Source organism: Biomphalaria glabrata, chromosome 7 (genome assembly GCF_947242115.1).
Source record: "Biomphalaria glabrata chromosome 7, xgBioGlab47.1, whole genome shotgun sequence".
Lineage (NCBI taxonomy): Eukaryota > Metazoa > Mollusca > Gastropoda > Planorbidae > Biomphalaria > Biomphalaria glabrata.
Genome location: NC_074717.1, coordinates 1,049,548 through 1,076,472, shown reverse-complemented (window position 1 = coordinate 1,076,472; position 26,925 = coordinate 1,049,548). Strand labels below are relative to the sequence as shown.

Sequence of the window (26,925 nt, the reverse complement as noted above, 5' to 3'; positions counted from 1 at the left end):
CACTAGGCAAGGAAAGTTACCTTATCACGATGCCATCTTGGTTTAAAAAAAAAAAAAAAACAGAAGGCAGAGGACATTATGTTAGCCTAGACCAGGGGTTCTCAACCTGTGGGTCGCGACCCCCATGGGGGTCGATTGACGATTTGCCGGGGGTCGGGGTTAGAGACCATTGAAAAAAAAATGGATTGTTATTGTCTAATCTTCTATTGCTGTGTGTATGTACGGGGGGGGGGGGGGTAGCGGCCAAGTGAGGGATTGCAAAAAGGGGTTGTCGAGCATAAAAGGTTGAGAACCGCTGGCCTAGACAAAAAGGGCATAACTCTTGCAATACATATATCAACAGTCCAGTGTTGTTGGTTTTTTTTTTTTTAACCCTTAAAACGCGTGTGGTAGTTTATTTATTGTAATTTCATGTTGTATGCACTTAACAGCTCAGCACTTTAAGGGTTAAAGAGTCTTGTGAAGTCGCAAATCTCTCAATGGATCATGTATTTTACGTTAAGAGTTTCTGTAGCCCAATATGTGAACTTTTTTTTTTTTTTTTTTTTTTTTTTTTCAGGAAACCTCAGCTTTTTAGCTTTTGACTACAGTTGTCTAGCTTAGTACATCCTAGGAATCCTTGGGCTTTTGCCTCTTTTCTTTGCCTCTTTTTTGGGCGTTGCCTCTTTTTTGGGCTCTTGCCTCTTTATTGGGCTTCTTTTTTTTTTTTTTTTTTTTTTTTTTTTTTTTTTTTTTTTAGGAAACCTCAGCTTTTTAGCTTTTGACTACAGTTGTCTAGCTTAGTACATCCTAGGAATCCTTGGGCTTTTGCCTCTTTTCTTTGCCTCTTTTTTGGGCGTTGCCTCTTTTTTGGGCTCTTGCCTCTTTATTGGGCTTCTTTTTTTTTTTTTTTTTTTTTTTTTTTTTTTTAGGAAACCTCAGCTTTTTAGCTTTTGACTACAGTTGTCTAGCTTAGTACATCCTAGGAATCCTTGGGCTTTTGCCTCTTTTCTTTGCCTCTTTTTTGGGCGTTGCCTCTTTTTTGGGCTCTTGCCTCTTTATTGGGCTTCTTTTTTTTTTTTTTTTTTTTTTTTTTTTTTTTTTTTTTTTTAGGAAACCTCAGCTTTTTAGCTTTTGACTACAGTTGTCTAGCTTAGTACATCCTAGGAATCCTTGGGCTTTTGCCTCTTTTCTTTGCCTCTTTTTAGGGCGTTGCCTCTTTTTTGGGCTCTTGCCTCTTTATTGGGCTTCTTTTTTTTTTTTTTTTTTTTTTTTTTTTTTTTTTTTTTTTTTTTCATAGAAAAAACACAAAACATCATTCTAAATTAATAATTAACACAAGGAAAATTTCATAAAAAAAAAAAAAAAAAAAAAAAAAATAGATAAATAAATAAAAAAAAAAGACATTTTTATCAAAGTCATATTCCAGGATTTTCAGTATGATCGCGGAGTAGGCTGCATCGAAGATCCATAAAATGGTGACAGGAATGGGTCCAGAAAATGATGACAGCAGAGTTCCAATTAATTGATGACAGCAAAGGTCCAGAAATAGGTGACGGCAACGGTCCATAAAATGTTGACAGCAAATGTCCAGAAATAGGTGACAGCAACGGTCCATAAAATGTTGACAGCAAATGTCCAGAAATTGGTGAAAAAAAAAAAAAAAAAAAAAAAAAAATATTCACAAAAATTTTGAAGGTGTTCCTTAAAATGAGTATTGCCAAACTAAATTTTTATTATTTTTTTTAAAGACTTATGAGTCATTAGCATTCATTTTAATTTATATTTATATTTATTTTTAAAAAAAAAAATATGTGAACTTAGTGCTTATATATACAGCAATTGTCCCCGTCTTAGAAGGCCTGAAGAAAATATATTTTTATAGTTACAATATGTATATTTTGAGGTGATGGGATCCATGCATAACTTTGTCAACATTTTAATTGTTTCAGCTAGTTGCAAACCAGGAGAATACTCCATTAATGGCCTTGTTCCGTGCATACCCTGCCCACGCCACACCTTCATATCAATGTCCCAGTCCAAAACGTGCCTGCCGTGTCTCCACAACAGAAAGACGCTGCAAATTGGATCTACCAGTCCATCTCAATGCATCGGTTAGTTTGAGTCTTGGTTAATTTTAATGGTCTAATCTTGATGTAAATTTCCTTTCAGGCCTTGCGATCTACGGGGGAGGGGGGGGTAATGTAAAAGTCATCTGTTTCAGTGGTCCATGGTTAATAATGGTTTCATGTGGCCAGCATAACGATCACTCACTTTTATTTTTCCCAACTAATGCCAGGTACCCATTAGAGCTGAGGCGCCTTAAAGATTCCGAAAATGAAAATAATAGACTTCAATGAGACCTCCTTGGTTCAAAGCCTTTAGAGACTTTAAAAAGAAGAGTAAACAGCTCAGGGGAAGTAATTTAAACATTTTTAAAAATGATCTTCATTGCTAGAGATTTCTAGTGTTGACTTGCTAATGGTTAGAAAAAACGTTAAATCAATTAAATGTGTAGGATTATAGGGTAGACAAGTTAGTTTAAAGCTTGATTTTAAATTTATTTCTGTGTAGGTCTATTTGTTATTGAAATTAATATTATCCCAAAGTATATTATAATGTTTTCTTACTAGGAATATTCATTTTTGTGTGTGATTCTTCATTCATTCATTGTGCGATCATCAAAATAATTTAATAGTAAATTTAGTTAAACTTGAATAGATCTAAATAATCTAATATTAATTTTCGATTACATTATTATTTAGATAAGACAAGACACGATAATCTTAATGATATATCTAGATCTACTGATCTAATCTACACATTACTTTCATTTAATTATATTGCCCTATGTTTCAATGTTCATTCTATGCAAATTTTCATAAGAGTTTTTATTTAGATCTTGTTAGGTGTTTTAGCTAACAGAAGTTGAACATCTTTAGATCTATCAACTTTTTATAGCTCCTTAACATTAGAAAATACAAAGTCTATTCGATGTAGATTCTAGAATAATCTAAATCTATAGGCTATATAATGAGGCCTATAAATAACTTTTTATCAGTTTTAAACCTTCTACTACTTCTAGCATGCAATAAACCATTTTTTTCTTCAGAATTTCTTTTCTAAAGCACTAATTTATTTTTTGTTGAGCTTATTTCAAAAGGTTTTAGCTCAATACATAACACTTAAGGGCACATGGTGGCCAAGTGGTAAAGGGCTTGGCTTCTGAGCTGAGGATTTCAATTTTTGGTGAAGACATGGAATTTTAATTTTGTGATTTCAAAGGCACCCCAGATTCGAACCAAATTTAAAGGGTACCTGACAATAGCTGGGGAAAATAAAGCCGTTTGTCAATGTGCTGACCACATGACACCAGAGTCGGTCCTAACAATTGCGGGGCCCTATGCGAAACTGATTGCACAGGGCCTAGTCTGGGTGGGAGTAAGGATAGTAAGTGAAAATTAAGATTTTGCATTAGAAAAAAAATCGACTTTGAATTTTATTAATTCTTTACTAAGTACAAAATTGCGATCAAATTAACTTTACTTTAGGAATCTTGCAACCTATGGCATATTTATATGCCAGTGACTATAAAAGTAAAAAAAGTATTGGAACTTCCGATTAAGGTGAAAATTAGCCCGATTATTACATTTTATTACATGAAAGCTGACAATGCCTTTTTCCTTTTATTGTGCGTAGGATTGGCGTTTTCCGCCAACTTTGTCTATTTTTCAGGAGATTTTTATGAGTTTTAATGAGATATTAATAAATTCAGGAGATTTCCATGAATTTTTCGTATATATTTTGCAATTAAATAATTACACCTAGAATTAGCGCAGGCCTATGAAAGCGTGGGGCCCACTGCGACCGCATAGGTTGCAGTGGCCTAAGACCAGCCCTGCATGACACCTTTATTAAATGTTTGCTTTAGTAACAGATGACCTTAAGATCATCTGCCCTGTAGATAGCAAGGTCTGTAAAGAGTATTTTACTTTTGTAAAACTTATGTTTCAGATCTTTGTGGTCCTGGAAACTTTAGTGACACTGGTCTAGTTCCCTGCCAGCCATGTCCAAAGGGAAGCTACTCTCCAGAACTTGGGGCCATCACTTGTTTCCTGTGCGATGAAGGGCAGAGCACTCTAGAGCTTGGTTCTGTAGACAAGTCATCCTGCATTGGTTGGTAGCTAAAGTCTATTCAGTCATATTAATTTGAATTTCAGAATGACTGTATCCCAAGTTGATGTACCACTGCTAAAGACTACAACCTAATATGTGGTTGGGTCTGAAATTATTTTTCAGACTTTTCATAAATCTAGTCGTGTGTGTTAATTTGGAGACTTCAAGTCCAAAGTCTGCTTAGTTGTTGGCTTTCCAACCTGGCAACCTGTTTTATGTTCTTATGGCACTAGGGAAGAAGGAGCACTTATTAGACTCTCTCCCAGCATATGGAATAATAAATGTGCCTTTATTTTTGTGTCTTTATTTTATATGGTATAATTTCTTTGTTCATTGTTAGGTTAGATACTTTTCAGACCATCAGTATATTTTATGTATAAACTTTTTTTTTTCAAATTATCATCAGGCAATTAGATCAATGAAGGTATTGTAGAATAGTTTTTAAAATATCTTGCCTGAAATTCTATAGAATGGGATCCATGTCTGGAGACAAGCCTTGTGTGTGAGAACAATGGCACATGTAAAAAAAACTCTCTCACTGCTGTGTGTGAATGCCCATCTGGGTTTACTGGGGACCGGTGTGAGATCAACATTGAGGACTGCTGGGAGTCTCTATGCCACAATGAAGCCACCTGTGTTGATGGGGTCAACAGTTTCACCTGTGTCTGCACCCCTGGTCATACAGGTATGTAATGTAAAATAAATAATTGTCAATTTTTTGTTCCATATCTTTTTTGTCATATAACTTTTTGTTCCATATCTTTCTGTCCTATATCTCTTTTGTTTCTTATCTTTTTGATTTATATCTTTTTATTTCATATCATTTTGTCCTCTTGTCTTTTTTTCCGATAGTAAAGTTGGCTGGTCAAAGAGTTGACACATTCGCTGTCACGTCTTTTGCTTTGCTCTGCCCTTCCTGGTCAGTGATTTGATCTGGTCAGTCACTTGACCTGGTCATTTGCTTGATCTAGTCAATCTATAGTTACCATATAACTAAATGTCCCCAGCAATAAATATTTGACTCATTAAATACAGGTTCTACGCCAAATACATTTAAGTCAACTTTTCAAATATATATATATATATATATATATATATATATATATATATATATATATATCTTAAATTTAAAAAAATTGATTTTTTCTTTAAAAAAAGTGAAGTCTTAATTTTTTTTTTCTGAACATCTGGGTAATTCATGTTGTCATGTCAATTCATTTTTTGCTAATGTCCTGACATTTTTAGTTTTTTCTTCTTTTTATTAATAAGCAGCATTATTACCTTTGATTGAGATTTTCATTCACTAATTACTCATATTAGGTCGGTACTGTGAGGTGGGTATTGACGAGTGTTTGTCCTCTCCTTGTCAAAATGGAGGCTCATGCCTGGATAAGATCAATGACTATCAGTGCTTCTGTCCTACTGGCTATACCGGAAAGCAGTGCAATGTCACTATCCCACCGTGCACCAAGGAGATCTGTGTGCATGGCACATGCCAGATAATGGCTGTGGATGACATCCGATGCGTCTGCAATAGTGGTTATGCTGGTAAGTAAATAAATAAAAATATTTCGCTACTGTAGCTTGGTTAATATGCTTTTGCATAAATTAATGCATGTTGAGCTTTTGTTCATTATCTCTGTTCTCTGTAGGAATTTCATATTAGAAATGAAAACATTGATTTAATACTCTGCTTTCTACTTTTTCTTCAAAGACTCAAATGTCTCAATCTTTAGCTTAGTGAAGTCAGAAATGTTACATGTTGTTACGATTTTCTCTATCAGGCCTTCTGTAAACACTGCTTAACACACAGCACATCTATCACAAGAACTTGACAACAAGAGTTTCAAGTAACAATGTGGCGGTTTAATGAGAAATACATCAACAGCCACTAAAAAACTATTGGCTTCACTAACTTCAAATGCTTTAACACAATAGAACTGCCTAATAAACACTACAAGTCTCTCTAGCTCGTACAGCTACATTCCCGAGGACTCACATGGTATCGCACTGTCCTTACTGCCTTGCTGTCCTGGACTCAACTGTCCTTTCTTACACAGTCTCTCAACTGTGAAGGCTTTCGATCACATGACCATAACATGGGTCATATTTGCGTGTATTAGCAGTACTGTCCCTTGTCCATCGACAGCCATTGACCTGTGTGATTTGCCTGAGTTACGTGTGCCATATTAACTCTATCAGTCCGTCACTGGAGTTACAACAATATGTTTCTGTAAACTTTTACAATCAAGTCTTCAATCCCTAAAATGTAATACCCAAACTAAGGCCTGCAGGTTAAGGGTCATATCCGGCTAGTACTCAATAAATGGATTATTTAAATCTTGTCATCATGTTTAAGGTCATTCTACATTTTTCAAAAATTAACTAAGAGCTTTTTGCATCATGCTTTATTATTCTTATAGACAACTGATTGTAATTTTTCATTAGTGTTACACCTGATATCAATCAATATCTATAATATTATTGCTGGAAAAACCTAACAGTTTCATTTATTTGAATCAATAAAATTTTATAAAATTTGACTTAGCATTTCTAGTATTGCTTTTAACATTTCTTTCTCTCTTTTTGTGTATTTTTATTTTACTTACACTAGGTCCCAGTTGTAATGTAACCTATGACCTTTGCTCAAGTCACCCATGTGTGCATGCTTATGATTGCCTGGACAGTCCCGGCAATTACACCTGCTCCTGCCGACCGGGATATACAGGTGTAGATTTTTATTCCTATTAAAGTGTTTATAATAGATTGAATGAGTGTATGCCTGAATCAGGCACAAAAACCAACTACTAGGCAGTTTTAAGTCATTGATTAACATGCATGACAGATGAGTTTAAGTCATTGATTAGCATGCATGACTAGATTGACACATGAGATGCATAGGGCATAACCACCTTCTTTTTTGAATTTATGTCTGTAATATATAAGATAATATGTGTTTTTGTAAGGACCTTAACATTTTCAGGAATGCTGATTTAAAACAGTTATTTTGCTTGTAATAAAGTTTTGAGATAACAGGAATTAAAAATATTCAAATATTTTATAAGTCTTTCTGAAAAATTAAACTGATACAATAAATGATTATATTTACTGTCTTGTGTGATATTACTTACATTCATCGTTAATGGGCTGGTTTTTCTTGACTTTTTCCTCTGTTTACTATGGGAGCATGGTGGTAAAGTGGTAAAGCACTTCGCTTCTAAACAGGAGAATCCCTGTTTGGAATCCCACTGAAGACTGGGATTTTTAATTTTGCGGTCCACCCACCTCAAATGGATACCTGACATTAGTTGGGGATAAGTAAAGGCGGTTGATCATTATTCTGGCCACATGACACTTTTGTTAACCATGGGCCACAGAAACGGATGACCTTTACACCAACTGCCCTATAGACTGTATGGTCTGAAAGGGGAACTTTACTTGCTTTACATTGTTCACACAAATTAGAGATTAGATCCTCTGAAAAATGTATATCTGTGTGTTCTTCTTCTTCTAGCCAGCTTTATTGCTGCTGAGCTGTGGGCTCTTTTGCAGACTGTGCCAAGGAAAAAAAAAGTGTGCTGTTTTCTTCAGTTGTTCAGCACTGCCGCACAGGGTGTTGGTTATGTTGGGCTGTAGTGGAAGTAGGGTCTGCCTAAGGTGGATTAGGGAGGGGCATTCAAAGAGGATATGTTTACGGTTTCAAAGGGGTGGGCGCAGTGTCTGCAAATATCCGTGTGTTAAAACTTTCAGGAATAATGATCGTCCTTAGTAAAAAAAACAACTGCCACAACCTATTAATGTTGACTGATGCTAATTTAAATTGACAAATTCGCCAACATTTAAAAATTTTTATTTTTCTGGGTTTTTTTTGTATTACAGGAAGACTTTGCGATGTGGCCATTAACCACTGCAGCCCCTCCCCTTGCCTCCCACACTCTGCCTGCATCTCTTTGACTTCCAGCTATTACTGCAAATGCCCAGGAGGCTGGTCAGGAAAGCATTGTGACAATGGTCAGTTTATTGATATATTGCATACTCATACCAATGGATGAGTCATATTAAATATTGCTGCTTTGTAAGCTCAGTTCTACAGATTAGATAAAGGAACTTTGACAAGGGGAGACAATAGTATTCATCTTGAAATAATAAGACATGGATGAGTTTGGATTGTTTTCAATTTTTTTTTAAGAATTAACAATTTAGTCATTGTAAATATATCAGTACTATAATGAAACAAATGGAGGCATGGTGGCTGAGTGGAAAAGCGCTTGGCTTCTGAACGGGAGTCCTGGGTTTGAATCCTGGTGAAGACTGGGATTTTTAATTTCGGGATATTTGGGGTGCCTCTGAGTCCACTGAGCTCTATTGGGTACCTGACTTATGTTGGGGAAAAATAAAGGCGGTTGGTTGTGCTGGCCATGTGACACCCTTAACCATGGGCCACAGAAACAGATTATCTTTACATCATCTGTCTGAAAGGGGGAACTTTACTAATGAAAAGGGAAAAAAAAATTTATAACATGAGCTCTGAATGTAAAGACCACATTTATAAGGAACTATGGGAAAGTGTTAATTCAAGATTTGAGTTAAAGCATGTAACAACCCTTTGACAGTGGAAAGACTTTTTCCCAAAGACAGGATAAAATGAAGGGCTTATGACCAATCCCTCTTCTTCAATGGAAAGTTGATGGAGTGTACTTCATTGTGTGGTAGTCTACACTGGGTCATATTCATCTTTTCCCTTTGCCTTTCTATGTCCTCTTTAAGGACTTTTTCCCTCCAGTTCATCTCTATGAGATTCACATCAAAGGAATGAGAGGGTTCAAATATAGCATGTATTCTAGGCTCCAGGACTTCTAATATATAAATGAAACTTATAATTCTTTAATAGGAATTTGCTTTGTTTAAATGTTTTATATATTTGGGATGTTCCTTCAGACGGGAAGATAATCTACTTGGATCTACGGTAATCTTGGATAAGCAATAAGACCAAACGAAAGGGCACATACCACATGACCAGTCTATTGGTCTGTTAGGTCAGTGCAGCAGCAGATCAAAAGAATTTCATTCATCTGAGATTCAAAACTTGAACGATGCTAAACATTTTACTCTTAAAAATCATTTTCTCTGGTACTGATGCTTTTTTTTTATTAGGCCTGGTATTTGTTCCAGTTGTTGTGATGCCAAAATTTATTAAAACTGCAGGACTTTTGAAAGATTTGACACTTAAATATGACACAGACTATTTGACACAGACTGTATGACATTGACTATATGACATGGGCTATATGACACACACTATATGACATGGACCATTCAAGCCTAATCCAATGCTTTGACTATATATTGCAGAACTGGAGTCTTTATCAAACCATCCTGTGTCCCTCTAATGTTATAGGTCTTAAAAGGTAATATTTATTCTTAATGTTGTTCATTCAACAGAGACGACTGCTGACTTTGATCTCATCTTCAACCCAAGCTCCCTTGAGGGTCACTATGTGGTCATCCCTTCTAGCTTTATGCCCACGCTCCAAGCCTTCACCCTGTCCACCTGGCTACGCCCTGGTCTCTTGTCTGCCTTTGCTACCATCGTCACCTTTGTACTGCCACAGCACGGGTCAGTGGAGAAGAATGATGACAGTGATTATGAGGTGGTGTTTGCATTACAGCACACTGACAAATTAATTGTAAGTATCTGCCTGTGTTTGCATATTAGCCAGTCTTTCTGTAGAAACATAGATCTGTAAGAATCTGTCCTTCAAATGGATTGATAGTAACAGTCTATTTGCCTACATCAGTGTCTGTCTCTAATTCTGTTTTTCTAAGGTCTAAGTGATTAACAATCTATTTTCTAACTTTTTTTACAGATACTTTTTAGAAATAGCTAAGTGCCAGATTATTTTTTGTCAAACCAAGTCATTTAATCAATTAAATGGAGAAATAATTTCTTTTTAACACCAGTATCTTGTTTTGGCTGCCTGGTCATGCGTTTTGCACGCTGGACTGTTGTTCAGATTCATTGAGGGTTCCGGGTTCAAACCCTGCCCACTCCCATCCCCCGTCATCCTGCGGGAGGTTTGGACTAGGAAGTAATTATCTTCAACTCTGAAGGAACATCCGAAACATATAAAACATTTAGTAGGGGTGACTTATACTTATTGAATCATGTCACTGACAAATTTGTGTATGTGGGAATAATCTATTTTTACTTATATATGCTAGTTGGAACATATGCGCGAATGACTGGAGGTGTGTTAGTTTTTAGACAAGTACACAGGCCAGCTTGTGAAATATGCAATCAATAGTAATAAAGTGCTGTGTTCATCTTGACCGAGTTATTTAGTGTTTTTTTGTAATGACAGCTGAACCCAGGGACACCTAGACTTGGTGAGATAATGTATTTATAGAGCTAGATATAATAGAAAGTTTAACAAATCTACTGTTTGATTTGTGCTGGTAAAGGTTCACTTAGGAATTAACCATAGTTCACACGGAAACAATAATTCAGGTGTTACATACATAGGTGATTATGAAATAAATTCTTTGTAGATGCTGGCTTAACTTTTTTTCAGCTTAAAATATTCATCAAATAGGCAAATGGTAGTTAAAATGTTCTGAAATATCATTTTGAATTTAGAAAAAAAAAAAATGTGCAACGTTATTCATGGGATGTTTAGCACAGTGGGAAGGACCCTTTGGATGTTCATGGGACTTCCTATTATCAATAACTTATTAAATAAAATTTATTATGTATTTCATTGTAAACTAAAGAATCATACTTCTCAATTGATAAATTTTTATTTTTTTTAAATATCATACTTCTCAATTGATAAAAATCTTTTTTTTTTTAAATTTGTTTTTGTATTTGTTTTTGTATGCATTTTTCTTCATCTGTGGTCAATGATTGTTTAGGTCAGGCTCTATGGAGAGTCCTTCTTCACCAATGCTTCACTTCCTCCATCTGTCTGGACACACCTGTGTTTCACTTGGTCCTCAGCCACTGGACGCTGGTCAGTCTCTGTCAATGGATCTCTAGTATCAAGTGATAGAGTCACTGCCCCTTTCAGACCTATTCCAGCTCAAGTCATTACAGTCATTGGTAAGTAACATTCTTTTTTTTTTAATGTTCAAACTTTCTATATAGAATTTGAGAAGTGACAATAGTGCTTAAGTCTTTCAAATTTTTCATTCCTGAGCTGTAAGCTACAAATGGTTTTTAAAATCTGCATATTCTGAAATGCAAAATTCAATGCAAATTTTAATTGATAAGATGATTATGGTAATTTCTGAATTAACTCACTCTAATAGCAGAAAAAATATTGTTATAACTATGGTGGCAATGCGGATAGGGGTAATCATGTGTGTGTAATCAGCTGACACAGATAGCACAGGCCAGCGGTAAGCAAGCAGTCAACACTTCAGGAACGATCTGTGTTGTGAACACTACTCATGCAATTCGATTCTTATAAGGTCATATGATCATCCAGATGGGACTAGCAATTTTAGTGGTTTCGAGAAGGTCTTCAAGACCCTCTAGAAATTGTGAAGTTGGCAGAGTCGAGTCACTTCATGATTCATGATAAAAAAAAAAGGTCAAGATTCAAGATCCAGTTCATTACAGTGAGTTATGTGTGAAGTTGGTATGGAACATTGGAGTCCAGGAGGAGGTGGAGCCAGCAGCGTTTGGTACAGCAATACAGAGTTTATATAGCAGAACAACCATCTACAAGGAAGCATTTGTATAGTCAGTACAGTGTTGGCTGTGATTATTAGAGTTAGGGTTATTTGGATCCAGAGTTGTCAAGTTCTTTGAGTTTGTTTGTTTTTTTGTAAAATGTTTTGCATGTTTCGGATGTTCTTTCAGAGTTGAAGATAATTACTTCCTAGTCCAAACCTCCCGTAGGACGACGGGGATGGGAGCGGGCAGGGTTTGAGCCCGGGACCATCGATAAATCTGAATGACAGTCCAGTGTTCAAACTGCAGGACCAGGCAGCCATCCTGCCATGTTGTGCAGTGTTTGGAGAGAGCTTGGATAGAGAGAGTCATTACAATATTCATCTAATAATTACTTAACCTTTAAAACGCGTGGGGTAGTTTATTTATTGTAATTCCATTTTGTACGCACTCATTTTAAAACAGCTCAGCACTTTAAGGGTTAATGATACAATTTTTTAACTTTATTTCAGGACAACAGAATCCATTTTATGGGGAAACTTCTTTAATGTGGGACGTTTTCAGTGGGGAGATGACACAGTTCAACATCTTTGGGCGAGCCCTCTCCATCGGTGACATTATTTCGTTAGCCAATCAGAGTGCATGTAACCAAACATATGGCGATGTTGTCACTTGGACAGATGTGATTGGGAACGCTAAGGAAGGGACCATTATCAGGCTGACATCTCACTGCATGGGCAAGTAATCAATAGACACACACGATGTTTGCGTTGCTTATGCTTTAATGTTAATAATAATAGTTAAATAATAGTAATCTTTATTATCCATGAGGAAATTTGTCTTATAATGTGTGTATTTTAAAAAAATTCTGAAAAGTATTTGATACAAACAAGGGAAAACTAATCCTGTAGTATTCACAGATATGGATAAATTTGTTGGGTTTAATCCCCTTAAATAATTGTAAACGCTATTTCTCTATCATGTACTCTCTGATCAAGTTGATACTTTAAAAAATTATTTATTGTATCTAACAAAGCATTTAATTTAAAAAAACAACAACAAATGCTTTGTTAGATACAATACAATTATTGGTAATTGACTATTTTGTTTGATATCAAATAAGGGAAATAACTTGTACATTATTGATAGATATATTTTTTAGGAGAGAGTTCTTTCCCTTTAGATAAGCCTGGGGGGGGGGGGGGTTTAAAAGATTACAAGACTCATAGGATTTCATTTCACTGAATAATTGTTTCAAAAGTAATATTATGCTTATATGTATTTCCTGTATGTAGTAATGACTACATGAAATATTCCAGTTCAATCTAAAAATACTTTATCAATTAGCTTTCAGTTACTAGCCCTCGTGTAATGATATAACTTTTTTCCATCAGACGTCAACGAATGCCTGTTCCCAGATGTCTTCCCATGTTCGAGGAACAGGGTCTGCTACGATGGTGTGGGGGGTTACAATTGCTCGGACTGCATAGAAGGCTACAAGGGACCTGACTGCTCTGAGCCTGATGACGAGTGCTTATTGGATGACAAATGCTTTGCTGGGACTTGCGTAGATGGACCTGAACTTTATGACTATAGATGCATATGTAACCCTGGTTACACAGGTGAAGTAATAACTTATAAGCCTTAGTGTGTGTGTTTTTGTGTCGAGGTTACAAATTTAGTGTGTGTGTTTTTGTGACGAATGGTATGTATTTAGTGTGTGTGTTTTTGTGTTATTTGAGCTGAAAATGTACCAGTTCTACAGAGAACATTTTTTCTCTTCTCTTCTCTTCATGCAAGGTAATGAGGGAATATCCCCATTCATATAACCCTTTTTCTTTTCATGCATAAACCATAATCCATACTTAATCGTTGATTCCTCTAAATTTTTGTCTGAATCTAACCTTTACTTGAGTAGTAATATATATATCATTGTTATTGTCCGCCTTGATTTATAACAGTGTTTCCCAAACTGTGTTCCGCAGAACCCTAGTGTTCTGCAAGGCCTGAATAGGTGTTCCACGAACTACTCAAATATTTAACAAGTTGGCCAGCACATGAATTAATCTCTCTAAAAAAATAAGCAAAGAGTTCCGCTAAATACTCAGAATGTGCGAATTGTTCCTTAAAGGAAAAAGTTTGGGAAACACTGATTCATAATATTAATAATAAGAATTTAATTTGGAATATTGATAACTTTTATATTTAAAAAAAAACAACTTTCTTTTATTGTATTACATTGCAATAATGAAACTTGGGACATTATAAAAAAAAAGTTGGTACGGTACTTACTATTTCAGGTGTAACTTGCAGTGTTAGAATTGATGAGTGCTTATCAAATCCATGTCGGAACGGCGGGATATGCAACCTTACAGAGACTTCCTTCACCTGCATGTGCCCTGGACCAAACATGGGCTCTTTGTGCGAAAGACCTTTTTCACCTTGTCTTCATAATCCCTGTCATAACAATGGGGTCTGCAGTGACGCCGGTTCTGATGGATACACATGCGTCTGCCGTGAACATTTCGCGGGGAGAAACTGCGAACGCCAACTCAGCTGGTGTGAGGAGAACGCTTGTCTAAATGGCGGCACCTGCGTTAATGCTTCCAGCCCTGAAGCCGATCAGACTGGGTCGACGTCTTCCTGCTTGTGTTTAGCAGGCTGGACTGGAAAACAGTGCGGGGTGAAGGTCATTCCTTCCTGTGAACTTTCACCCTGTGTTGATGGTGGGACTTGCATCTCTGTGCTGAATTCCATCTACGGGTACATCTGCCGGTGCCCTCATCGCTTGGGAGTGACATTGGACAGAAATTGTGCAGTAGTCAATCCTTGTGAATCGTCGCCTTGCCCAGCTACTCACGTATGTGTTGCCCAAGATGAGACCTATACATGCAGTTGTATAAAGCAGGAATGCCTGCCTTGGTATGGTCCCAATAACACAACAGCAGACTCTGCAGTAGATAAAATGGGTGAGTCAAAAACTACTTACTTAAACTTTTTTATGATTAATATATATATTGTTTCATGAATTAAAGACATCTGACTTTTGTGACAGTCCAAAAGGGGTGTGTTGGCTGAGAAGTTAGGTGCTCAGTTTCTTTGATAGGGTTATATCCCTTACTTTGTCATACTTATTGCTCATCTGTTCAAAGATTTCTAGTTTTATTTATTTTTAAAGTTGTGTTTTTTTACAGTCGAGTTGATAAAGACGTTTCTTCAACGAGAAGATCATGATATCCTATATGTATCCGTTTGATTAATCTAGTCCTGCATGCTAATTAGAGACATAAACTCTGCTAAGTCGTTGGTTTTCCTGTCTGATTCGGCAACCAATTTCTTGCTCTAATGCCACAAGGAAAGAAGCATTTGTAAGAATTTGTCCTAGCATATGGAATGAGAAATGTTCCTCCATCTTTATGTCTTGGTATTTTATTAAGTTGAATTTTTGTATTTGTGAATTAGGTTTCAGTGTTTTATGTATTCTAGTTATATTACGGCTCTGTTTTCTGTCCTGAAGTGTCTCTAAGTTTAGTAATTGTACTCATTCTAGTCAAGTATTAGTATTCATTTGTAATGAATCTCACTGCTCTATTTTGTGTTTGTTCCAGTTTCTTAATGTTTTCTTGAGTTGAGGGGTCCCAAACAGTCTATTGGTCAAACCAAGGTTAAATAGTATTTTAGTTTGATGTTCTGGTTTGATTTGCAGTGTGATGATTTGTGATGGTTATTTTATTTTTTTAGATCCTGGCAAACAATACTGGTGGTCATCAGACTGGACATTTGCTACAATAGCCAGCTCCTGTGTTTTTCTTGTGGCCATATTAGTTTTAACAGTTTATCTGTGTCGTAGGAAGAAGTCTTCCAGGTAAATAAGTTTCATAAGTAAATTCAAATTGTTTATTTTTTGCTTTCCATTCAGCATCTAGAACAGGGGTTCTCAACCTGTGGGTTGCGATCCCATAGGGGGTCGATTGACGGTTTGCCAGGGTCGCCAAAAACCATCGAAAAAATGGATTGTTTTGTCTATTTTTCTATTGCTGTATGTGTGAGGGTCACGGTAGAGTGTGGGATTTTAAAAAAGGGGTCGCCGAGCTTAAAAGGTTGAAAACCGCTACCCGCTGATCTAGAATCCTTTAAAATTATTTATAATAGTTTTTTTGTTTGTTTTAGCGGGGACCTGCAGGCATTAAACAGCTCACCAGATGTAGCCCTGGAGCAAATGACTAACCCTGGATTCCAACACGATGAAGCAGGTCAGTGGCTGAGTGGTAAATTTTCTTGGCTTCCGCACCAGAGGGTTCCAGGTTCGAATTCTGGTGAAGATGGATTTTTAATTTTGAGATCTTTAGGGCGCCTCTGAGTCCACCCAGCTGTATTGGGTACCTGACATTAGTTAGGGAAAAGTAATGGAGGTCAGTCATTATGCTGACCACATGACACCCTCATTAACGGTGGCCATAGAAAAGATGGCCTTTACACTATCTAACATATAGACTGTGTGGCCTGAAAGGGGGACTTTATTTTGTTTACCATAGGCTATAGCGTAGGGGCCCTCACTTGGTTGCCCCTTTCCCCCCCCCCCCCCCACCCTCTAAAAAAATGTTTTCTGGAATATTTTCAATTGTTTTTAAGGAAGAGCAAAAGAATAATTTTGCCTTATGTTGATGACAAGGGTCCCCATATCTCAAAAGCTTTTAACTTTTACCATTTTTTAAAGTCATATCTTCTTAAAAATTACAGACATGACTTCAGAAGAGAAGAAAAGTTATGTCTTCTGTAAGTCTCTATGTATTTATATATTTATCTTTGCCTAACTCATTGATTAACATGCATGACTAGATTGACACATGAAATGCGTAGGATGTAATTGTCTTCTTTTTGACCTAATGTCTGTAATATTTAAGATAATCTTATCTTCTTATCTTATATAATACAGATGTTACTTCAAAAAAGAAGATGATTACGTCCTACGCATCATGATAAGATAAGATGTATTTACATGAGCTAGAGCATAATGTTCAGGGCGCTCCACAAAATCCAGTATAATTTGTCTTTGTAAAAATTCCTTTGATATTTAATTGAAATATTACTTTTACATTTGCCCTTAATCTTAGATTCTAGAAAATGCTTTAACAGCATGATAATTTTTGGTTGATGAAGTCCCAATCGTAACAACACGCTCAAAACCATACGATTGACATCCCAGTGCACACACCACATGACCAGGCAGCCATCCAATTCAGGGAATTTTCTAGATGAACTGAAAAAATCAGTTTAAGCAATGAATGGCTTTCGTAAAGAGTGGTTTGAATTTATCATAAGATAGGTCAGTGTTTCGCAAAATTTTCCTCAACAGAACACTTCGCACATTCTGACTACTTAGCTTTGCTTATTTTTTTATTTTGAGAGATTAATTCATGTGGTGGCCTGCTAGTTTATTATTCCAGTAGTTGGTGGACACCTGTTCAGGTCTTGTGGAACACTGTGGGTTCAGAAGAAGACAGTTTGGGAAACACTGAAATAAGGAATAAAGTGTGCATAGTGATTATTTTGTTCCTTATCAAGTATTTTATTAGATAGCGTGTTGGTATCTCTATTCCCAAGTTATAGTTTCTTGCATTTAGGATTCATAAACAGAAGGTATATATTCTAGTGTAGGTCTGTCAATGAAGGTTGAATGGTGTAATACTGAGTTCTTACTTCCTGAAGTACTCTAGACACGTGACAAGACAAACACTATACGACTGACTCAAGTCCGTTCAGCAGACAAACATGAAGTTTATTTTACTACAATAATAATACACTGCACTCCTTGTTAGTGCTACAAGTCAAGAAATAATAATCCTATCCGCATAACAGCGGTATCAAAAGTATCCAATACGTTAACAACAAATCACGTCCGCATCTCAGCGGGCAACACGTGTAGAAATATAGATTAACTAATACATGTCTCAAAAGACCACAGGCAACAACTGCCCACAAGTTACTTTCTAACTGAAAATTACTACAGACTTTTCTAAGTCGCTACTGTCCATCCCGGACTAAAATATACTTGACCACTCGGTCCAAAGAATAACACTTGACTTCTAACTTGACTTCACTTGTCTGCTTTACTTGACTGACTGCCCTCTAAGTCTAACTTTATTCATTCTACTTCCTGTTTTCTACATCAGGAATTCCACGTGTCTTTTAAACTTTTAACATTAGATCATGCAATGTCAACTAAGACTGTGACAAGGTCTAAGCACATTCAAACAGCATTTTAGATTTATGTTTTCAAAAGATTTGTAAAAATATACTGAAATGGCTCATATAAAGTCCATGCTAGTTTGTAGATTTAATATTACCTGAGTATTTGAATTATTATCCTGTCCTAGATAAGGAAGATCAACTCCTATGTAAATCAGTCTATAAGATTATGAGATTTGAGGCTTTGTTTGTAAAATGTTTTACATGTTTCGGATGTTCCTTCAGAGTTGAAGATAATTACTTCCTAGTCCAAACCTCCCGCAGGACGACGGGGGATGGGAGCGTGCAGGGTTTGAACCTGGGACCATCGATAAATCTGAACGACAGTCTAGCGCGCAAACCGCACACCAGGCACCTTGATTCCTACTTATAGCTTATAAAATACAGACATTGCTTCAAAAAAGATGATTACGTCCAACACATGCCCCTAGGTCAATGTAGTCATGCATGTTAATCAATGACTTAAACTTCTGCAAATTTATTAGTTTTCCTGGCTAGCTCAGGCAACCCATTCCATGTTTAATTAGCACTAGGGAACAAGGAGTATTTGTACAAATTTGTCCTAGCATATGGAACAAGGAATGTACCTTTATCTTTTTGTTTTCATTTACTATTAAGTGATTGGTATCATTAAATATTCTGTGCTAACACTTTATATTGGTCTGTCCCCAGAGAGTACATATGCAGAGCTCAGTGATGACTACAATGTTCCAGACAGAGACGATGACTACGATGACCAAGTTTACCAGCCCAGTACCCTCACCTCAGTCAGCAGCATCAGAAAAGCCCCGGCCAGTAGAACGTCTTCTAGCTCTTCCTCAGGCTCACTCGGCTCCCTCCGATCGTCATTGTCCAAAAAGTTTCAGAAAACCAACGAAACCAACACGCCGCTGCTGTCTGACGACTATCTTGAGCCCATTGTTGTGAGAAAGGACACTGCGAGCCCCCATTATGTTTCCCACACATTGAAGCTTGATCATAATTTTGCACCTGAACAAGCGCCAAACTCCGGAGTGCTCAATGTCGGATTCAATCCGGAAGACTACATTATACCAGACAGAGACAGGCACAAGTCTCCGAAATTAGCAGAAGAAAATGTTATCAACAAAAGTGATTCTGAGGATCACAACAAAGAAGACTACATTGCGATGGGAAACTATAAAGTTCCTTCCGAGTTGCATGCTTCTGGCAACTCCAGCTCTTCCACTAACAAAACGGATAAACCCAAAAATATTTATGTTAATCTTAAATCTGTTCCAGCTTCAAATTTACCTAAACGAGCCAGGCCGATAATTGATTATGGGCAAAACTCATCCACCATTAGCTCAAGTGCAGCGTTACAAGTGCCAGTGAACATTCATTTAATGTCTCATCCAGGGGGACCACCCTTGCAGACTTATGTCCCATTCTCGGATGTGGCAGGGCTAAACGGGAGGCATCTGGATAAAACCGAATCATTAAAAGTTGTTCAGAAAAATAGTGAGTCCCTGGCACCATGTGCAGAAAATCTAATATCTAAAGACAATGTCGGGCTTTCTCCTGTTGGTAAGTGATAGAAAGTGAATTGATTCACTATATTTATTATAGTTTTATCATGTAAAAAAAGTTCCACTTTCAGACATTGTGATCTATAGGCAGATGAAAGGTCATCTGTTTCTCAGGGCCATGATAAATGAGGGTGTTTCTTGGCCAGCACAATGGCTAATGACCTTGTCTTTTCCACAACTAATGCCAAATACCCATTAGAGCTAGGTGGACTCAGGTTCCCAAAAATCCAGAAATTATAAATCCTAGTCCTCACTAGGATTCGAACCTCTGGTTTGGAAACAAGCACATGGCTACTCAGCCACTTCAACTCATTTATTATGTAAGCCTAAATGAATATGGTTTTATAATTTACATTCAAAATTTTCATAATTTTTTATTGAACAGTTTGAGTAAATTTATCACATTTAATACATTTTACAGAATATTGTTTAAAACTCATCTTGTTCCATAATAAAAAAAAAACTATAATAAATGATATTATTTGAAATAATTAATTATCGAGCATCTTTTCCATTAGTTTTTAAAGCAGTGTAGTTATGTAACTTGTACTATCTATGCAAGTATATATTTGAAGTGAAGCCTAATTATAAGGAATATGATTTTTGTTTGACAAAATAAATAAAAGAAGAATAAATAAGTAATGTTTGAGCTCTTCACCTAGCAATAAAGGACACCTATACCTGTTTTGTTACATAAATATAGACATATAAAATAAAAAAAAATAAAAAAAAAAAAATGTAAATGAATAATAACTATTAAATTTGTGACTCACTTTAGTACAGAACAATCATAAAAATATACAACAATTAAAGATAGACAGTTCTGAATCTTTTTTCTGCAACACTAAAACCTGACTCTTTAAATCACTACTGAATTAGCCCTTTTTACTTTTCCCTTTCTGTCTGGACTCCTTGTCTAATTAGATCTTAAGTATTGTAACAATTCTCTGATACAGCTGATCATTTTTTTTTTTGTTCTAGTAAATCCTCTGCACTCTACAATGATGGCCTCTGACCCCAGTGAGACCCAGCTGTACACTGACTCTGCCGAGGCCATAAAATTGTCTGATCCTGACCCATCTCCTGCTCCAAGTGAGTTTGTTTTGGAAGATTTCTCTAGCAGACTTCCCAGAAGTGCCAAGGAAAAGAAGACAAAGCGTGATGCCAAGAAGACAGTGTTGCAAGACTTTTCAACCAAGAAGAGCAGACCAAAGAAAGATAACCCCTTGTTTTTATCATCTGATAAATCTCAACTATCAGGCTTCACACATCCTACTAAATCTTCCTTGAAACAAGAAGAGATGAAATCATCTTCTGCTAGCAATGCCACTTCTGGAGATGGCAATCAAAGCCTACAAAATATACAGAAAAGACAATTACCTCCCTTGCCACAATGAATGTTCTGTATAATTACTCTTGTGTATTTAACAAATTTTTGTGGGGGATTTCTTCTTATTGACTACATTAAAGCTTATCTTATAGATTACAGAGGTTACTTCAAAAAAGAAGATAATTACTTCAAAAAGAAGATAATTACATCCTACGCATTTCATGTGTCAGTCTATCATGCATGTTAATCAATGACTTAAACTCAGCTAAGTTGTTGGTTTTCCTGGCTGATTCAGGCTGATTTAAACTGATTATAATGTAACTGCAGAAAAGATGTCAGTTCTTTCAAGTCTTAATTAAGATTTCTGAGTTTAAAATTTTAATGAATAAATAACATAATGGGACCTATCGGCATCTATACATTTTGAATTTGTAACAAAGTACTAATAATTATTGTTTTTTTCTACCACATCCTAAATTGACCTAAATGATATTTTTTCATGTTAAGTGCGCTCTGATCCAATCTCTCTACTTGACTTGTGAGGGAGGGGTTTATGGGAGAAGGCTATAAAGACTTTCTTGGATCTTGGAATTCTGAAGAGAAAAAAAATGTTACTTTTGCATACTTAGTACAAAATCATGATTATTTTTTTATTTAAAAATTGTTTTTTTTAAAGTTATGTACTGTAAATGGTGCTTCTGCATGTTAAATGACAATGTTTGTTTTGTTTCACTTGAGTTGCTGTACTACTTTTTATCTTGTATGTCCACGACCATTAGCACAGCACAACAAATATTAATAGTAATCAATGAACTCTTCCAGTAGCAGACATTGACTTTATTGACCATAAAACAGAGTACACCTTAAACTGGCAAATTCCACCATAAAGAAATACATATTATGTTACACAAATCCAATGAAATATTCTAAGTACATAACGGATACTAAATTATTGAATCAACTACGTAAGACATCCAGCCAGTTTAAGAACATGGCGGCTACTACCCTCTGACCATGTGGTCCGCTCTTAAAAATTAGATTTCTTTACCCACAATGCAACTGTGGCCCCTTGATTCCCCTGTGCAACATCGTACTCTCCATAAACAAGTGTGCTCCACAACCAATATATGTCACTAACTAACAAACAATGATGTGACATGTACCATTACATAATTCTTTAGAACCAGTTTAAAAATAACTTCTGAATAAATAAATTGTGTAAATACTAAGCAACTTTCACATCTGAATCTTGTACTTTTCCTGCATGTAATCTAATTAGATTTCAAAAGATTCTCCAGTCTAATGGAAAACTATGTAGTTAAAGTTATATAGCCTAATAACACTTTTTATTGACACATGGTTCATTCTGTCCTGAAAGTCAAATGATGTGGCCATTTGATTCACTGGTGTAGATTTCCTTTACTTGGGTCAGGAAACAGGATTGGATTTAGGCTTCATAAGGCCCTAAGCTTTTTGAGATATGGGGCTCCTTGTATCAACATAAGGCTTTTTTGCTCTTTCTTCAAAACATTTTTTTCGGGGGGGGGGGGGGGGGGAGAGGAGACCAAGCAAGTGAGAGCCCTTAAGCTATAGCCTGTGTTAAAAAAGTAAAGTTCCCCTTTCCGTGTAGCCTATAGAGCAGATGATGTAAAGGTCATCTTTTCTGTGACCCACATTGATGAGGGTGTCGTGGCCAGAATAATGACCAACCGCTTTAACTTTTCTCCAACTAATGTCAGGTACCCATGAGAGTTGGTTGGACTCAGAGGAGCCCTAAAGATCCCAAATTAAAAATCTTCATCAGGATTTGAACCCCTGACGTTTTTAAACTGACAATGAAGAAATTCTTTTAACCCACAAGCTGTAGATCACTTAGATACACATTTAGGCCAAAAGAAAATCCACAGACGTAGACGGTGAAAACATCTAAATCAACCACCGGCGGAAAATGTTTATGTCTGCGCTACAAGTGACAAAATATGTAGGTTGCAGCTAGGACTCAATGCAAGCCCTTTTTATTAATAGTAAAACAACCCCTACCTAAATAAATCGTAAATATTTATTGTAGTATATATAGGTCTGTGGTTTTGTCTCTGTGGCATTTTACGTCTCGAGGGATGGAGTTTTTCCTTCGCAACTTCTTATTTGACTAAAGAGGCCAATCCTTGATACACAGCTGCGGTCGCAGGTTGGGCATATGTAATCACCAGGTGCTGTTGCATTCAGTTCATTCGGCAACCCCACCCACCTATCCTTGCCCACTGGGCATTTTCCCGGTTGCACATATAACCATTCCGCCCCTGCAACATGTCAATCTTCAATTATTTTCGATAGTTGAAGATCAGAGAGTTGATGACATAGTGAGAGAGAGAAAGTAAGTAGGTAACAGAGAATTAGTCAAAGTCGGTTGCAGACAGTCAGTTGAATTAAATGAAGTTAAAGTGATTGGAAGATTGACAAAAATATTTCACAAGATACAAGAAAATGAGTCGATAAAGGCAAGCTATAAAGTTTGTCACTTTTTAAGTGAACAACTGAAGCTGTCACGTGTATTTTCTGTCAGGTGACATTTGGGTTCAAAGTTCATTACCAGACGACGAATGTGTAAAGTGGAGGATAAGAAAGAGGATTATAAACGTTATGGAGGAAATATTTCCTCATTAAGACTAGGACTGAGACTAAGAATAGGACTAAGACTAGGACTGAGACTAAGACTAGGACTAAGACTGAGACTAAGACTAGGACTGAGACTAAGACTGAGACTAAGACTAAGACTGCTTTATTGATCCTTACGGAAATTTGTTGTGATTACAAGGACTCTTTTCTCATATAAAGACAACACAACAGAAAAATACACATAAATACAACAGACACAACATAAAGAGTTCATTCAGCGACTACACACATGTATCTTGGTGCTTTTCATGTTCCCTGATCAATGAGTGGCGGTGATAGAGTCTGGCCGAGTGAGGTACGAACGAATTTTTGTATCGCTCCGTTCTTGTTTTGATTGACAGCGACGACCTGACGTAATTCTGATGGAGCGGGTGGCCGTTGTCTTCCAAGATTTTTTCGATTTTTCTTAGGCACTTTTGTACAAAAAGTTCCTTTAAATGTGATAATGTTGTGAGTGTAATTTTTGATGCCCTTTTTTAATGATGTTTTCTAGACGTCGCAACAGTTTAGATGAGGCGTTGCCTTGCCAATAAGTGATTCCGTATGTTAGCAGATTTTGTATAGTCGCGCCGTAAAAGGTCTCAAGGATCTTCTTGTTTAGTTTAAAGCTATTGAGTTTGTATAGAAAAAAAGAGTCGCTGGGCTGTTTTCTTTGTCAGAGTTCCAAGGTGGTTTTCCCATGAAAGCTTGTTGTTGATGATGACGCCTAGATATTTATATGCCTTTACTTGTTCTATAGATGTAGTGTTTATTTGCAGTTCACGTATAGTTTGTTTTTTCTTTCTGAAATCTATTAATAGAAGAAACTCAAGAAACCAGTTTAAGTCGCCAGCCAACAGTTAATTGGCGACTCAAAAAAAAAAAAAATGGAGTTAAACTCTTCAGTCAGAAGTAAATATCAAACCAGTAGGCCTACAATTCCAAATGTTTTCTGTTGTCGTTAAGTACAACCATATAGCTGAAATCGCCCAACTCATGGAATTTATTTGCGTTTTAAACAGCATTTGTGAAATCATAAACGAGATAGCAGCTAAGAAAATTGATGTGTCCTCCGCAAAATGATTGGCTTGTTTTACTTGGTGTATACTTTGCCTTCTATCGTAACCACCCATTAAAACAATACATTCGTATTGTATGTGTGGCAACTTGTAGGTCTAAGATCATAATTAGATTATAATTTCACGAACTTAAAAAAAAAAGTGGCTACATTTTGTCATTTGGATAATTTTCAGCTCCTTTGTGGTGATGCTATTGGATTGTGGATGGTAAGGTGCTCGAGACCATAAGTAGGCCTAGATAAATAGGGCAGACAGAGCATGTTCTTTTTACACGCAGATTGCAGGCAGTCCTGATGCAGTTATTTAGATAAATTGGGATCTTAAGAGTTCAATTAATAGGACAACATGGCTAGAGGGAGGGTGAGTTTAATGCTCCGTACAACACCCCACATATCTTCTTATCTTATAAATTGCAGACGTTCCTTCAAAAAAAGAAGATGATTCCGCGCTACGTGTATCTACGTATCAATCTAGTCGTGCATATTAAGTAGAGATATATAAAGCTAGCCAGGAAAACTAGTGACAGCAGAATTTAAGTCATTGGTTAATATGCATGACTGAATGCTTGACGCGTAGGACGTAATCATCTTTTTTTTTTTTTTTTTTTTTTTTTTTTTTTTTTTTTTTTGGAAATAACGTCTGTATTAATTATATAAGATAAGATATTATTTTTTAATTTTAATAAACGATCAGCCTAACATACTTTTTTAGCTAGTGAATGAATGTATCTGTTAGGCTACAATGTAATTTCACGACCTACTCTCTCTGTGGTATGAATTTATCTGCGATTGGGATCTGAGTTTGTCCACGAGCAAAAGGGTACATTTATTTCACAGTCGGGAATATCCAAGTGAACAAAATGTTTTCAAATCATTGGTTTAGGTCGTCATAGAGTAGTGCGTAGGCCAATAAACATATTAAACAGTAGTGAGAGGCGAGTTGATGGTTGTTCAAATTTATCCGATCCGATAAACTGGTTTTTAGCAAAGAAGTTATTTTAATTGTATACAATTTTCATCTTTCTGCGGACCCCCTTCGGCTTCGGTTGTCTCGCGGGTCGCAGGACCAAAGTTTGAGAAACACTGGTCTAATGACACTAGGAAAAAAGGAGCACATTACTATATAAGTATACCTCTGGTTTTGAGTTTTGTTGATTTTAAAACCTCTAGATTTATATGTAGAAAATAGTAAGATTGGTTTTTTTTTTTTTGTGTGGCCTGATAAGCGAAGAGAAACAATCTTCAAGATTCTTCATGACTTTTTTTTTTTAAGTTGCGCATTCTCATTTCCATTCTCACTCGAGTATCAATAGGAAATGTCGCCTGTGCATCGAGTTCCTTGCATACTAGACAACTTTCCCATGGAAGTTAACCAAACTTAAGCGGCACTTGTTTACATTGCACCTACTGCCAAAACATAGCAGTTCAATGTCATGAGTAGATTAAGGAATCTATGATCTTCGTCAGATATGAAATGCAGTTAAATCAACTGATGTCAGGCCGCGAGAGTAATAGATCTAGAATTGGCAGAATTTAAGTCATTGGTTAATATGCATGACTAAATGCATGACGCGTAGGACGTAATCATCTTCTTTTTTGAAGTAACGTCTGTATTATATAAGATATAAGATAAGAATAAGCTTCCTCTGTTTGGGACCACCTCAACTCAAGAAAACACTAAGAAACTACAACAGACCATAACAAACGAATATTCATATTTGATTAGAATAACACCTTTAGTAAAAATCATTAAATTTAGAGACCCTCCACGATAAAGGACTAAAAAGTAAATTAGCAAACATAAAATACTAAACCAAATCTTCAAATACAAAAACAAAGCCTAATAAAGTACTCCGAAAGATACAAAGAGAAAGGCACATTTCTTGTTCAATATGCTAAGACAAATATGTACAAATACGCCTTCTTCCCTATTGCTATTAAAGTATTATTAAATATATCTTAATTTAAGTTAATTGCTAATAATTTAACTTATTATTTAAGTACAGTGTAAAATTTTCTTTACTTTAGATTTTACGTGGTTGCCGTTCGATTAGTTCCACGGTCAATGTAAGAACATTTTTTGAATAGACAAAACGATATATTATATCCATGATCTATTTATATAATCTATAGAAATATATACATAGGTCCGTGATCTTGTCTGCCAAAATACAAAAACAGGAAAAAACAACACTGAAACAGTAACTGAGTAAGTCTCAGTAAGTAGAGTCTAACT

At 36.2% G+C, this 26,925-nt stretch overlaps 2 protein-coding genes across 6 annotated transcripts in view; both read left to right on the top strand.

Moving 5' to 3' along the window:
• The window catches only part of LOC106050361 (sushi, von Willebrand factor type A, EGF and pentraxin domain-containing protein 1-like), a 72,262-nt gene extending 50,069 nt beyond the window's left edge, over window positions 1-22,193 (top strand). For all 5 annotated transcript variants that reach the window (XM_056035462.1, XM_056035459.1, XM_056035461.1 and 2 more), the window contains exons 16-30: window positions 1,932-2,093; window positions 3,994-4,155; window positions 4,625-4,840; window positions 5,476-5,703; window positions 6,770-6,883; window positions 8,035-8,166; window positions 9,598-9,842; window positions 11,068-11,254; window positions 12,343-12,567; window positions 13,225-13,452; window positions 14,131-14,799; window positions 15,572-15,695; window positions 16,001-16,083; window positions 18,752-19,624; window positions 20,608-22,193. In XM_056035462.1, the coding sequence (XP_055891437.1) occupies window positions 1,932-2,093; window positions 3,994-4,155; window positions 4,625-4,840; window positions 5,476-5,703; window positions 6,770-6,883; window positions 8,035-8,166; window positions 9,598-9,842; window positions 11,068-11,254; window positions 12,343-12,567; window positions 13,225-13,452; window positions 14,131-14,799; window positions 15,572-15,695; window positions 16,001-16,083; window positions 18,752-19,624; window positions 20,608-21,023 (4,064 nt within the window). In that variant the 3' untranslated portion in view covers window positions 21,024-22,193. The remainder of the gene's footprint in view (window positions 1-1,931; window positions 2,094-3,993; window positions 4,156-4,624; window positions 4,841-5,475; window positions 5,704-6,769; window positions 6,884-8,034; window positions 8,167-9,597; window positions 9,843-11,067; window positions 11,255-12,342; window positions 12,568-13,224; window positions 13,453-14,130; window positions 14,800-15,571; window positions 15,696-16,000; window positions 16,084-18,751; window positions 19,625-20,607) is intronic.
• Window positions 22,194-26,808: 4,615 nt separating this feature from the next.
• Window positions 26,809-26,925, top strand: part of LOC106050291 (DNA helicase MCM8-like) — a 37,531-nt gene continuing 37,414 nt past the window's right edge. The window contains exon 1 of the mRNA XM_056036391.1: window positions 26,809-26,898. The gene's annotated coding sequence lies outside the window, so the exon portion shown is untranslated. The remainder of the gene's footprint in view (window positions 26,899-26,925) is intronic.